The sequence below is a fragment of the Olea europaea genome, unplaced genomic scaffold (assembly GCF_002742605.1).
Source record: "Olea europaea var. sylvestris unplaced genomic scaffold, O_europaea_v1 scaffold599, whole genome shotgun sequence".
NCBI lineage: Eukaryota > Viridiplantae > Streptophyta > Magnoliopsida > Lamiales > Oleaceae > Olea > Olea europaea.
Window position 1 is genome coordinate 166,196 of NW_019264334.1, and position 15,075 is coordinate 181,270.

A 15,075-nucleotide genomic window follows, 5' to 3' on the forward strand; every position below is an offset into this window, starting at 1 on the left:
ATATATATATATATATATATTTATTTATTTATTTATTTATTTTTTTATTTTTTTCAAAAAAATTAAGTGAATAATTATTCTTAAGCTGTAGAAACAAATTAGTCATATCAACGCTAAATGCATCATTATCGGCAGCTCACTAGAAAATACTTTGGGTTAAAATAGCAACGTATTTAGGATTTTAGTTTTTAAAAAAATAAAAGAGAACATGATATTTCTCTATACTTTAAATATTGTTATTGATATTTCTGTGTCTAGCATTAATTGTGATTTGACATGTACAATATGAAATTATTTATTCTTTCGTTAAGGATAAAATAGAGAATTTGGTATTAAATTTGATCATTTTTTAAAGATTATCAAAAGTAGATATTTTTAAATTGACATAAATAAAATTGAATATTTTTGCAAATGCCTCCGATATTAATGGATCGAAGACACAAAACAGGATAAAATTTTGGGCAGATTATTATTCTTGGAACTAGCGTGACCTTAACTGGCTACTCCATGTGTGACTGTCGGTGCGCACAACACGAAAAGATGGGAAATATATTTATTCCATTTTCTTTTGATTTCTGAATAAGTCATTTCATTTGACGTTTTAAATTTGAGTAATGTTATTCGCAATCGCTCACTGCGGTAGTTGTCATACGTGACATACGCATGACAGATGATTATTTGATGTATTAATGTGGTAGTTTTTTTATTCATTAATGTATCAAATAATCACCTGCCATGTATATGCCACATAGGGCGACTGCCGCAATGAGCGACTGCAAATAACATTATTCTTTAAATTTTCGCAATCAAGGGCATAGAGACAAATACTATCACAAAGAATTTCATTGTATTTTAAAGGTATGTTTGATTAAAAGTTATGCAAATATTTAGATCTAAAAAGTTGCTGAAAAATTATTTTTTACTTATTTAAAAACTTACATAGTATGTTTTATATAGTAAGCTAGATAAAAATAAACAATACATGAAAAAAAAAGTGAATTTTTGGTATATCGTCCTATCTAATTTTACAATTATCAATCTAAACTAACGTTTTCATCATGTACAAATAATATAAATTCAATTTATTTATTAAAATAATTATCTCGTAATTGTATATGCAAAAGACTACAATACAAAGAGTTATTTAAGTTCGACAAAAAGAATCTCCTAATAATATGATAACTATTTTATTTTATTTTAATACAGCACGTGATTTATGCATGTGGGATTCTCCTATTTTAAATTAAGTTAAATGACACAAACAGAGGCGGACCCACATGGGGTCATGTGGGGTCAGATGACCCCCACAAAATTTTTGGGTTTTTTTTTTCCATTCAAAAAATGGTTGTTTTAACTCGTTTTCTTTAATACATACTAAATGAAAAACGAAATATTGCATTTTTAATATCATTTTTAAGCATTCATGACCTAATTTTTCACTTTTTAATGGTGTAAGAAATGATCGATCATAACAAAAGATACGATATATTAAACTTTTGACCCCACAACCCAAAACTGCTGGGTCCGCCCCTGGACACAAAATCTTTGCACGTGAATACACAGTCCTTGTGTTCTCGAGGAGGAATCTTAAGAGAAAATTGTGGGAAAAACAAAAAGATAATCCCAGATTTGGGAAGGACTTCATCTATGGGAAAAATATTATCTAACATATCTATCTCAAATCAGTAATGATAAATTATAAAATATTATCGTATAAGATCTCTTATTTTAAATTTATTATCTAACATACCTATCTCAAATCAATCGTGTAATTTTATTTATTTCCAATTTTTAATTGATATCATTTTCAAAGGCAAACCACCTTCCCCAATCAAGCCATGTTTGTCATCATTTATTTTACATTATTTCCCATCATTTTCTTTACCGTACTCATTTTTAACCACAAATTTTCATTAAAATAATATTACAAGCAAATAAAAAAAATTTCCTTCTTTTTTAACCATATATTCTCCATTAATTACTATTCCATAAAACTTTTCTTCAAATTAATGGGGCTCAAACAAGGCCTAAAAATTATACAATTTAATGAGTTAGGCCTCATTTGACAGTAATTTTTCATCCCAAAAATTAATTTTTTGACCGTTATTTCATTATTTCAACCGTTATTTTGGCCTCCACTTTTCTTCCTAATAGTCAAAAAATTAATTTTTAAAATCACTACCAAACGGGCCCTTAATCATTAATCACACTTTTTACTGCTCAATTTTGATTGAGTTAATCATTAATCACACTTGTTGTAAAAAAATTAAATAGAATAATTTTAGAGAGAAGCCGACCATTTTTAGGGCTTTGATTTCGGAGTTCTTTAACAAATATAAATAGAATTAAACTTGTGGTACATCCGGGGGTACCGAAGCGTGTACCTAATGGACACGCGGCGACCCCCGGTTGGAGGAAGCGCCTGTCCCACATGCGCTTCCTCCAATGGGGGGTCGCTGCGTGTCCATTAGGTACACGCTTCGGTGCCCCCCGATGTACCGGTAGCATTACCGATATAAATAATTGATCATAGGATGAAGTTGTTTGTATAGTACCCTCATTGCATTATGGGTCCCATGCCTTTTTTTATTGGCTCACCTCCTCTCAATGTGAGGGTGCTGTGAACTGAGCTGTGTGTCATGTTGTGCATGCACACAGCTCGGTCCTTGATTATATAGATATAGCTAGATCAAAAATGTTATATCGGCCTTAAATTTTGTTAGTCGAACTCATATCCTATCCAAGTCTCGTAACGCTACTGTTAAAAGTAACAAAAATTCAAATTACCCTCATAATATAACATGGCACTAACTGTGAACAAAGCACACCAATCAATACAAAACAACACTCCCCTTTGTGGTATGTAAAATTATTATTATGACGAAATCATCAATAAGTAAACTTACTTTATATCTTATTAAAGTTTAAATTTAACTCGCAAAATTAAAATCGTCCCAAACTTTTATGAATTCCTAATAAGCAAATTAATAATTAGTTCTTTCGCCCTATTCTTAATATCACTGTTAATCACACTTGTAAGATTTGAACTAATTAATGTCGTTAATTTTCATAAATTGTGTGCAATTACTTGACTACTTTTATAAAATTGCTTCCTTCGCTAGAGTCGATACGAGTCTTTGTTTTCAATCACATAATTAAATTATTCCCAATTTTCAATTAATATCATTTTCAAAGGCAAAGGGAATACCACCTCACACAATCAATATCTTAAATTATATAATTTAACGAGACAATTATTAAATTTATCACCTTTTTAGTACCCAATGTTGTAATTTTTAAGTTTAATCTATAAGACACTAATAAAGAAAAAAAATTTGAATGACGTTGTCATAATATTATATTTTAGGAAAATTTTACTTGGGATCTTGAACCTTTCAATTTTGTGATATTAGAGTCTTGAATTTTTTATCTCTTGCATCCCAGAACCTTAATATTTTAAACGTATGTGTACGAAGTCCTTATCGACTGAATTATTATTTTGACCGTTACATGGTCAAATTTATCATAAAGGACCACTATGCCCTTAATTTTAATTATAATAAGCAATAAAGAAAAAGAAAAGGTTTGAAGATGAAGATAAAAGAAAAAAAGATGAAGAAGTTTGAATTAAAATAAGCAATAACAGAGAAATGGAAAAATGAAAAAAGAAAAAGATGAAAACACGAGCAACTTTTGTTTTTCAAAATTAAAATATGAAAATAATTTTATAAATTTAATACAAAGGGTAGACAGAATGTTATTTTTTTTTAACTATTTTGTTAAATAAAAAACAATTTTGTTATAAAAAAATATGTTTTTGTGACGAGCCAGGCGCACCAATAACTTTCTTGAAGCTATTTTCTTGAATTTAAAAGTCACAAAGATATAAGCAACTTTCTTTAAAAAAAATATTTGTAAAATAAAATTGTGAATTAAATTTTTAGAACATTAATTCAAATCGTTTTTCCATATAATCCATTTAAAATGTTAATCATACGCATTAGGCAAGACAAATTTGGAGAAAATCTCTTAGGCCCCCTTGAAAGAAGTGCAGAATAATAAAATATAAAAAATGGACCTAAGTTCGCACCCTACAATAAGAAAACTAAAAATGGTTGAACTCCAATTTTGAGGGTCCCCATCGTCCTACCTCTGAAGCATCGTTAGAGAGATAAATCGTGAGATGTGCCCCAACAGGTTAGGAAACAAAAGCTTGCCCGTACACTGGTGCCCACAAAGAATCCGATTTCATATCTCAGGAATCGAACCCTCATATTACAGCTGCCAGTAAAACTGAGACTATCTCACTCCATCATGACCTTAATTAATTAACAAGAAATTAATGCGTCGGGTGATGCACCCATAATCCCCTATAAATATGTGATGTAATTACTTATTGCATATACTCTAAACAACTCTCAAAGCATTCAAGTTACAATACGTCAAATTACATTTTGTAGTATACATGGATAGCCAAAGCAGCTGGATGAATGATGGCGCCGATGAACAGGATTATCCCTTTGGTGCTGATGCAAGCAAATTTACCCAGATGAAGATCAAGCGCTCCGATTTCCCTTCAGATTTTATCTTTGGTTCTGGAGCATCTGCTTATCAGGTAATGTTCGCAAACAAAATATCCCACATGTTATCATGCTCATGCACATAGACAAATTCATTTAAATGTCATAAAGAATTTATATTGATATTTTTTAAATTTCTTGAAATATAATATTGATTGGTTTCTTTTATTTGCTGTATTAAAGGTTGAAGGTGCTTGGGCCACAGGTGGTAAAGGCTTTAGCAACTGGGATATCTTCACACAGAGAACACCAGGTATTTATGCATACCCAACAGTTGTGTTTGTACATGTATTTGTGCTTGTTACATGTGAATTGCTGAGTGTGTTTATTTGAGTGGCAGGTTATATTGATAATGGAAGTAATGGGTGTGTGGCTATTGATCAATATAATTTGTGGAAGGTAATTCATTTCCTTCATTGTTGTAGCATAGATTTGTGGAACATTTGTAGACAACTGAGATATAATAGTAGTGTCTTAGTGGAATAATTTCTACTCATTTTTCATTATGTTGCAGGAAGATGTAGCTTTGTTAAAGAAAGTGGGCTTAAGTTCTTATAGATTTTCAATTTCGTGGACTAGAGTACTGCCAGGTATATGTGTATGTGTGAGAGAGATAGAAAGCATGAAAAATATGAATTACTTTGTGGATCATTTTGTCAAAACAAAATTTGATGAAGTTTTGTTTGATTTTGTTTTCCTTTATTGGCATTTTAGGAGGAAGATTATCCGCTGGAATAAGTAGAGACGGAATAAAGTACTATAACGATCTTATAGATTTGCTCTTGGCCGAAGGTTAACTAGACTCGTATACAATTGTTTCTTTATGTTCTTTCTAACAATTGATAATTGGTTTTTTTTTTTTTTTTTGAAAAGATAAAAATCTTATATTTTGGAATCTTCTATTTACTTTTCTGTAGGTATTGAGCCATGTGCAACTATCTTCCACTGGGATACTCCACAATGTTTGGAAGATCAATATGGTGGCTTTTTAAAGCGTCGAATCGTGTAAGTAATTGAATCTTGCATTTCAAAACACTTTCTCTTTGGGTATTTGCAAAAGCATATTTATATGAAATCAAAGCAAATTCAAAAGACGACTTTGCTACAAGTACATCAAGCTTTACATAATAGATTACATAATACCATACGTCACTCCATTATTTACCAGTTTAAAACACTTGTCAACTTTTTCTTCCAATCCTTTCCATCCACATCATTTTATGTAATTACTTATGTACAATTTTTATGTACAAGTAGTATAATCTTTCAAAGGAAGTCTAGTCAAGTTCTTGCGCATTATATATATAACAATGTGAACCATATAGATATACGTTCTTTTTCGATAAACAGGAAAGACTTTTGTGAGTTTGCTGAGCTTTGCTTTTGGGAATTTGGTAATCGAGTGAAACATTGGGTCACATTGAATGAGCCATGGTCCTATACCGTTCAAGGATACGTGTTGGGCACTTTTCCACCTGCTCGAGGTGCAACTACATCGGAGCCTGTAAGTACATCTGTTCCTCGTCATAGATATAGACGAGGAGCTCGATCTATTTCTACAGCTGGAGATCCAGGTACAGAGCCATATATTGTGGCACATCATCTGATCCTTTGTCACGCAGCAACAGTTGATATATACAGACAAAGATATCAGGTAATATTTTCCACACACATATTTAACGTCGGGCAAAAAACTTTATACACATTTCTGAGATTTTGTAATATATATGTTATACAACCGCATTTGTGCAGGCACACCAAGGAGGCAAGATAGGAATGACAAATGTTACACAGTGGTTTGAGCCACTTACTGACACCAAAGACGATATAGAGGCTGCTTCAAGGGCCTTAGATTTTATGTTGGGATGGTAATTAAGTAGCTATACTTAATTTGTTCACGTCGTGGCCTTTGCCTATTACCTATCTTATTTTGTTGTTTGGGTTAGGCTTTTATTTCCTAGATTTTCCCTATTTAAGTTCAAGTGATTGTTTTCTTTTTGTTATTTTTGAATATTGAATAAAATTTGTGGTGTTTTCTCCCAAATTGACCAATCCCTATCGATGTTCTACATACGATTTTGAATTTTTTCTTCATTCTCAAAAACCAACTTTCACAGGATTATACTTTTATCTTTAATCGCTATGATTTCTTAAGAGTAAATTTATAGCCAAATTTATACTTTAGATTTAAATACATGCTTCTTCTTCACTAATTTATTTTTGGCACTTATGTATTATATAAGATATGTCTCATTTTTTTCGAAATGTTATTAATTGTGTAGAATTTAAGTCGTAATGTAAAATAATTTCTTAATCAAAATTTTGTGGCCTCAAACCCTTCCTCTCTTTCAGGTTTGTAGCACCGATAGTAACTGGTGATTATCCACCAAGCATGAGGCAAAATGTGGGCACACGTCTTCCCCAATTTAAACCAAAAGAAGCTAAGTTGGTGAAAGGATCCTATGACTTTCTAGGCATAAATTATTACACTGCTAATTATGCTAGTAATGCACCACCTCCGTCGCCTGGTGCTCAACCAAGTTATGAAACTGATCAACAGGTTACATTATCAGGTAAGTATATCAAACATTTTCAAGTATAGTTATAAATTAAGCTTGCCACATAATGCTTACTCCCTCAACGATTCATAGGTGAACGTGATGGGATACCTATTGGTCCACAGGTATACTTTTTAACTTGGTTTTTCTTAGAAAGAAAAGGAAAATAAATTATATTATTTTAATGATTTTTCTTATAACTTATTTTCATATGAGATAAAGCAATTTAAACAATTTATGGAAGTGGATTATTGTGTCATTATTGTCAAAATGGATTAAATTACTATAGTTTTATTTCTGATGCTCATAGAATATTATCATTTTTTTTGTTTATGTCAGGCCGGTTCAGATTGGTTGTACGTTGTTCCAATTGGGATTTACAAGTTGTTAGTCTATATAAAGGCAAAATATAACAATCCCATCATTTATATTACTGAGAATGGTAAATACATAGCATATTTATTAGCCTTTTTTTTTTTTTTTTTGGCTATAGTAACATAAGAATTGTTTTGTAATATTTACCTTTTTTTATTGAAATTTATTTGATGACTTAACTTGTTTAGGGGTCGATGAAGTAAACAATATAGCACTAACAGTTTCTGAAGCTCGATTTGATGAGAAGAGGATTACGTATCGAAAATCTCTGCTATATGGTTTATGAATTTATTAGACAAGAAGCCTAATTTGTTGAAGATACAAGCTCAAGAAAAAGGAGGAGAAAATGCTTCTGTGAAAAGGCTAAGAAGCAGATAAACATAAAATTATTAGTGCGGTGTTTCATTTGAATTGTTGTGTTTAATAATTCATGCATGTATGCATGTGTTTTCCTTCGATTTCCTTTTGTTGTTGTCTTAGAAAGCCAAGTTGTAACTTTCTACTCTTTGTATTCAATAAATGGTATGTTAGTGCTAATTATTATGTCAAATGAAGATCGGACACGTATTGGTCCATATGAACTATTGAAAACTTCACTGAGAAATACTAATTAATTGTGGACTTTAATTTCATCAACTTCAATTACTAATGCGCTTAATTGTGAACTTAACTTGGAAATATTATACCATATATGGCCTTCTCTCCCGAAAAGTACAACATATTTCTCAGAATTGAAACACGGTATTTTCTTACTAAAATTAATTCACACCAATCACAACCCACTAGAAATAACAATCGGAGAAAATTGAGAAATTTAGTTATTCCATAAATCCACACACAAAAATCAACCCTCGTCGTTCAACAATTTCATCCAACATATAAAACATAAATAAAAAAAATAAATTGAAATACCTGACCAAGTCTTTATGAAAAGAAAATATTTTCAAGATATAATATCGATTCAGTTCGTCACACATTACAAATTGCTATAAAATTCTAATTGATTCTACAATTTATTATTTTTAAATCTTGTTCATATTCAATTTTGAGGTGAGTTAATCCATGATTAATGGTTTTTTAGTTTATTGTTTCGAGGTGAGCTAGTTTATGATCAAATGGTGGTGGAAGCAGCGGCTTGCAGGTGGTTGGTGGTGGCTTGTTTTTCGGGAGGGATGGTGCTGGTGGAAGCAGGCAACATGGTGTACGTTTGCTAGGGGATTCATTTGTTTATTGGGTTGTTGACTACGCAATGGTTGTTGGCGATGAGGTTTCAGTAGCAAATAAAAGGGAAAATTGCAACTGTCCCTAACTTTTTCAAATTTTGCAGATTTTACTCTAATCTTTAATTTATGTCAACGAAGGTCCTAACTATTCAGAAATGTGCAGCAGAGGTCCAAATGAATGAAAATAATCCATTTGACCGTTAGTTGATCAAAGAAGTTGATTTTGACCAAATTTAAAATGGATAAACTCGATATTTTTCAAAATTCAACAGTTATACTAGTGAGTAACGTACGACATATTCTAAAATATAATGGTCAAAACTCGAAATTTTAAATTTCAGTGAGCAATTTAAGACAAGGACCTAAATTTAGTGAGCAATCGAAAATATTAACCTAAATTAAGTGATCGAAATTCGATATTTTAAATTTCAGTGATCCATCAAAGACATGGATCTAAACTCAGTGATCATTGGAACAGTTAACTTCCTTATTTCGGTTGGGTTCGGATCCAATTAACTGGGACTGTAGACAATAACTTGATCGTGTAGCCCAATATTTACAAAGAAACGGACAGGCCCATTTCAAAATAAGAATCGCCTAGAAACATGCCACGTAATCAATTACTTTACTTTCCCGCCAATTCTCGTTCCCGCGCCCTAATTTGACGCCAGTTGGCGTATATCGAGTCCCAAATTCTGTCCACCAGAAAGTTCAGAATTATCTTTCAAAGGCTAATTTTGCCAGAGTAAGAAGAAATCATGGCGGACCATGAAATCACCGAATACGAGCGCAAAAGATTGGAAAACATTAAACGGAATGATGAAATGCTTGCCGCCCTCAAGATTCAATCCAGAATCAACGATCTCTCCACCGTCAATAAGCGTCAAAGGTCTTTCGTTACGTGTTTGTAGTACAAGCGTATATATTCATACGGATGTGTGGTTTTTGGGTGGTTTTGTGTTAATTTATTTCCGTTTATATGTTGCATATGGCCATTTTAATTGGGGTTGCATGAAAAACTATGGATAACAGATTTCATTTTGTTAGAATTATATATGTAAACATGTCTTATTCTTTATGCCTGTTTCGAACAAGCGTGTAATCACATAGAATTTTGGTATTTGTGTCTGTAAAATGTGTATGCACATAAACAATAGATATTACTCGAAAGGTTGCTGGTTCATTTGTCTATTTGTTATTTACAATTGAAATATGTGAAATGTTATGGCAGAACCGAAAGTAAATCATACAAAAAGAGTCCAACAAAGAATTTGAAGCCTGAAACTCCGGTGGTCCTACGTCGGTCTCTCAGGACCCGTGGGGTGCCACCAGATGCAATCTCTGCCTGTGGGCTCAAAGATGATTACGATGAAACTCGAGTTAGTAAAATCTTGAAATTGAATTTCTCTCCTGTAAAGAAAGTATCCCCTCGAGCACCAGGGCCCCTTGCGATGAGAGATGCATACACTAGTGATGATGCCTTGGATCAGAAGCTTATCCAAACTATTTCAGGATTTTCTAAGAAATTTCAGTTGAGTGAGAATAACAAGTTTCCTTGTGATTTAGTTAAGGGTGTGGAGAAAAACGAGGATTTTGAGGCACCAAAAGTGAGAAAAATGGCGAGTGGTTCAGTGAAAGTGGAGGCACTGAAGTTGGAGCCCAAGAATATAGCTCGGGTGGTTCCAGGGAGAATTATGGATGTGCGGTTTTTTCCTACTGCTGATGTAACAATGGTTGCTGTGGGGAACAAATTTGGAAATATCGGGTTCTGGAATGTAGACATAGAAAATGATGATGGTAATGGGATTTATATGTATTGCCCCCATTCAGGACCAATTTCTGGGATTGTCATCGATCCATTTGCCATGTCTAAGGTAAGGATGCATTTTTTTCTAGCTTATGGATTATTATCTCGAAGTATATGGTATTGAAAGTATTATAATGCTGTTTAACTTCATTAGTTTTTAATTTGGCTAGAAATGTGGAAGCGTATGTAGGACAATATTGCTTATTCTGTAAGGTACTAAAGTTTCTATTGTGTTTGTTTGCAAGGAATATGGTTTTGTATAGGAATTAGAAGAAAGTTAAACTTCAATGCAATCAGGAGTTAATTGTTCCAATGGTTACTGAATTTAGGTCCATGTCTTTGATTGATTACTGAAGTTCAAAATGTCGAGTTTTGGTCATTGAATTCAATGTCTTTGATTGCTCACTGAACTTAATTCTATGTTTTAGATTGCTTACTGAAATTTAAAATATCGAGTTTTGACCACTGAATTTTGATATATGCCTTACGTTACTCGCTAGTATAACTGTTGAACTTTGAAAAATATCGAGTTTACAATAAGTAATGTATAACATTTTTCAAAATTCAATGAGTAATGTACAATATTTTTCAAAATTCAATGGTCAAAATTTGATATTTTAAATTTCGGTGAACAATCGAAGATATGGACCTAAATTCAGTGATCAAAACTCGACATTTTAAGTTTCAATGACCAATTAAAGACATGGACCTAAGTTCAATAACCATTGGAACAATTAACTCGTGCAATCAGTGTCATGTAGAATTCCAATTATTTTTCTGAACTCAATACGCACAGATTCAAGCTTGGAGTTCTTTGTGGGAACATATGCTTAAATCGAAATGATATTATTGAGATAGGTCTTCACAAAATGGTGTTATTTTGAAGTTTCTGTCTTAAGAATTTAAAGGAATAAAATTTAGGTCAAAAATGTTCTTTCCTTGTACTTAAAAAAGAAAAAACATTTTTGTTGTTAAGAACCAAATATTTAGTGTGGATAGTCCTGGATGCCGGGTGCTTCACCTAGGACATCGCGTCTCTGGATTAATCTTTCACAATGATTCTGACACTGTACTTATAATGTATCAGTATCTGAGGCACTCGTGACAAAATTCGGAACCATACAGTTATTGAGTATCATGGTATATTTATGTAATACATGTTACATATATTGGGAGGTGCACTGAGTTGGGCATGTGAATATAATGTATGCAGATGTTCAGTTCTTGCTACGATGGGTTTATCAGGTTGATGGATGTGGAGAAAGAGGTGTTTGATTTGATATACTCCAGTGAGCATTCAGTATACTCTATATCTCAAAGTCCGCATGATACAAAATCCTTATATTTTAGTGAGGGGTATGGAGGAATCAATATGTGGGATTTGAAAGCAGGAAAATCTTTGTCATCGTGGAATTTGCACGATAATAGGATCAATACAATAGACTTCAATTCAGAAAACAGTAATATCTTGGCTACAAGTTCCACAGATGGAACTGCTTGCATCTGGGATTTGAGACACATGAATGCAGATAAGCCGAAGTCCTTGAGCACTGTTTGCCATAAAAGAGCTGTGCATTCTGCTTATTTTTCACCTTCGGGAAGATTTCTGGCGACAACAAGGTTTGGAATTTTAATACTTCATTGCTCTTTTCTTTTCCTTGGTTGTGTTTTAAAAAGTTAGCATCTCAGTTTTGCAGATAAAGTGCTTATTTTCTTCCTTGAAGATTGTTTCTTCATCTTTCAGATGCTAAAAGTAATGAAATTTAATTTTCTTGTAGTGGTCAAATTATTGAAATCATTTTTAGTTACTTTGATCTTAAAGGTTCTACATGTCCCGATATTGATCTGTGCACAAGATGCAATGAAATGGTTTTTAATACACTATCTTCATATAGACCAAAAAATCATACGCTTATGCTCTGTAGATCCATAAAAGGTAACTAGTGGGGTTCTTACCATTTCTAGTGGAACCTGCAGTTTTTACAAGTGGGTAAGCTATAAGAATAGATGTCATCAATTGCTCTACATCAAGTTAAAAACATTGATCTGGTCTGAGGCATCTTTGTTCATGTCAGAGAAATTTGCTTTATCAATTTATTTCTTTTCCTTTGACCAGCTGTTTAAAGGATCCGAATTTTTGTTATTTTTCTTTGTGCAGTGTCGACGACAGAATTGCTTTATCAACTGGGGAAAATTATGAGGACACATCTATGGTATACCATGATAACCAGACAGGCAGGTGGATTTCCACTTTCAGGTATGATTTATCCCCTAGACAAAGAGTTATGTATCTACTTAGCTTTTACATAAGCACAATTCTTGATGCGCTGCTGTTTGTGTAGTTCCTTTCGCAAGTAAAGGTTCTACATTCGTTCTTAGTATATCCTTGCAACACTACATTCGTTTTGTGAAACAAAAGCTAAGTTGGGAACTGTTTGGTTTTTGGTTTTCTTGCTATTTGGTTGATGTTTATGCAAGATTTATGCAGCAATTATTTTCATATAGGAGAATAATACTGATGTGGATAATGTGAAATAATCACATACATCAGATACATTTTGAGATTTTTATATCTTATTTTTTGTTGCCATTTGAAGGATATCAACTACTTATCACATAAGCGCCTTATAAATGATTTATATGATCTAGGGCAAGTTGCATCTTATGTTTTCAGCTCTCCCTCTGCTAATATGGTGCCCAATCCTGTTGCTTATATTTTGATTATAGTGACACTGACATTGTGCTGATCTTTTTGTGGGAAAGAATGTTATATTCAGAACTGTTGGTGCAGTAAATGTGAAACCATTACTTACATTATATATTTCAGATTATTAGTTTTAGCTTTTCCCACGAAGTGCTAGCTTTTATGGTTGGCACATGATAAAATCCATGCTAAATTATACTGCTAACTTGAAGGAGCCATACTTGAGTGGAACGTTCTCTCTGTTGTTTATTATGTCGAAATCTTCATCAACAACCTTTTTTTAACTTTTTCTCCTACTTCCCGCCAATGCATAATGAAATTCTGGATGTGATCCAGCATTGGTTGGAGACTGCATATTCTTCTTATGCTTCCATAATTGTTGTTTCTTCATTTGAGTAGGTGCATGCATGTGTAGTTGTTCTATGTCGCTGCCAAATGACTAAAAAAAAAAAATATTTATGCGGCATGCTGTATTCTTTGATATTGAGGATTAACCATTAACAAAACTTGTGGTCTGTGCTTGAGGAAACAGAGGTAAATGGGGTTGGGACGATTCATATGTCTTCATCGGTAATATGAAAAGAGGAGTTGATATTATATCTGTGGCTGGAAAGAAAATTGTGTCTACTTTACGAAGTGAGCTCATATCAGCTATTCCATGCCGGTTTGATGCACATCCATGCAAGGTTGGAATGCTTGCAGGGGCTACAAGTGGAGGTCAGGTTTATATTTGGAGTTTATGATGAGAGAGAGAGAGAGTGGTATGAAAGCATATTAGCGTTTTATCTTTTGTATCAATGTGTTGCAGTGTACATTATGAAACTTTAAAAGGATCTATCTTACTGAGCTGTTTCCTGTTACTTTCTTTGTAGGCAGGCAGGCATTTTGCATTGGATGGTTTATTTAGTTTATTATGATTACCCAAAAGTTGGTTTTTTTCTTTCAATCAACCAATTTATACATATGTCATTAATAGATCAAATACAATTTAAATGATATGTTGATTCTTTTTATAACACAATGGGACAAATGTTTGGTGAAATTTTGCAAACGTTTGAAATTGTTGGCAAATAGTTTAGTGAGAAAGAGTATCATCTCACGAGAAATAAGATTTAGATTAAATTGTATCAATTCGATATCAAATTCGAATGTACGTATTAATCTACTAATTATCTTAAAGTGTTTATTTGTATGAATTTACAGGATGAATGTATTGGACATATGAATTCACCTGCTATTATTTTATTTTCAATTTTTGACCTGTGTAACTTAATTAATTTATATATTCATGATAATCGATAATTATATTTTATCTAACTATTTATTTCGAGTTATGTTAAACTTATTCTAGAAACGATTCGATCATATTCATATTCGGAATTCATATGCAAAGTAATGTATTAATTACACGATTACCTATGTGATTGTGTACATCATATATGTAGTTTCTGTTGGGTTGTGTGCTCATATATTATAGTTTTGCTGATATAAAAAAAACAATATTTTTATATTGAATAAAATTGTATTGATTTTATTTATTGCATTTATTTATTATTGAGCATGCAAAATTAAAATGCAAGTGATCACTTGTAATAATATGAATTGGATAATTGCGTTGAAAAGTACAGTGTGACAAAATTTATATTTTGACCATAAATAATTTGTTTACAATCTATGTACGAGGGTTGGCATCTTATATTGAAAAGTTGTGGTGTTGACCAATTTACTATTCGAGTTTGTGATTTGTCGTTATCACAAAAATAATTAAAAGTGACACTAGTACACTTGGAGTGTAATAAATGCATCGCGTGTCGAATTTTATTCTATA

At 32.4% G+C, this 15,075-nt stretch overlaps 2 protein-coding genes across 2 annotated transcripts; both read left to right on the plus strand.

The window, feature by feature from the left end:
- The first annotated feature begins 4,426 nt into the window (after positions 1-4,426).
- On the plus strand, positions 4,427-7,799 carry LOC111389506 (beta-glucosidase-like). The gene is made up of 12 exons (XM_023014429.1): positions 4,427-4,615; positions 4,764-4,833; positions 4,921-4,979; positions 5,095-5,170; positions 5,295-5,372; positions 5,498-5,585; positions 5,931-6,234; positions 6,333-6,448; positions 6,933-7,153; positions 7,232-7,263; positions 7,478-7,580; positions 7,702-7,799. Exons 1-12 carry the CDS (start codon positions 4,466-4,468, stop codon positions 7,797-7,799), a joined length of 1,395 nt encoding a protein of 464 aa, XP_022870197.1. The 5' UTR covers positions 4,427-4,465.
- A 1,612-nt stretch (positions 7,800-9,411) lies between these two features.
- On the plus strand, positions 9,412-14,193 carry LOC111389493 (WD repeat-containing protein 76). Its single transcript, XM_023014408.1, has 5 exons — positions 9,412-9,625; positions 9,968-10,610; positions 11,757-12,163; positions 12,702-12,800; positions 13,780-14,193. Exons 1-5 carry the CDS (start codon positions 9,495-9,497, stop codon positions 13,988-13,990), a joined length of 1,491 nt encoding a protein of 496 aa, XP_022870176.1. The 5' UTR covers positions 9,412-9,494; the 3' UTR covers positions 13,991-14,193.
- The last annotated feature ends 882 nt before the right edge of the window (positions 14,194-15,075 follow it).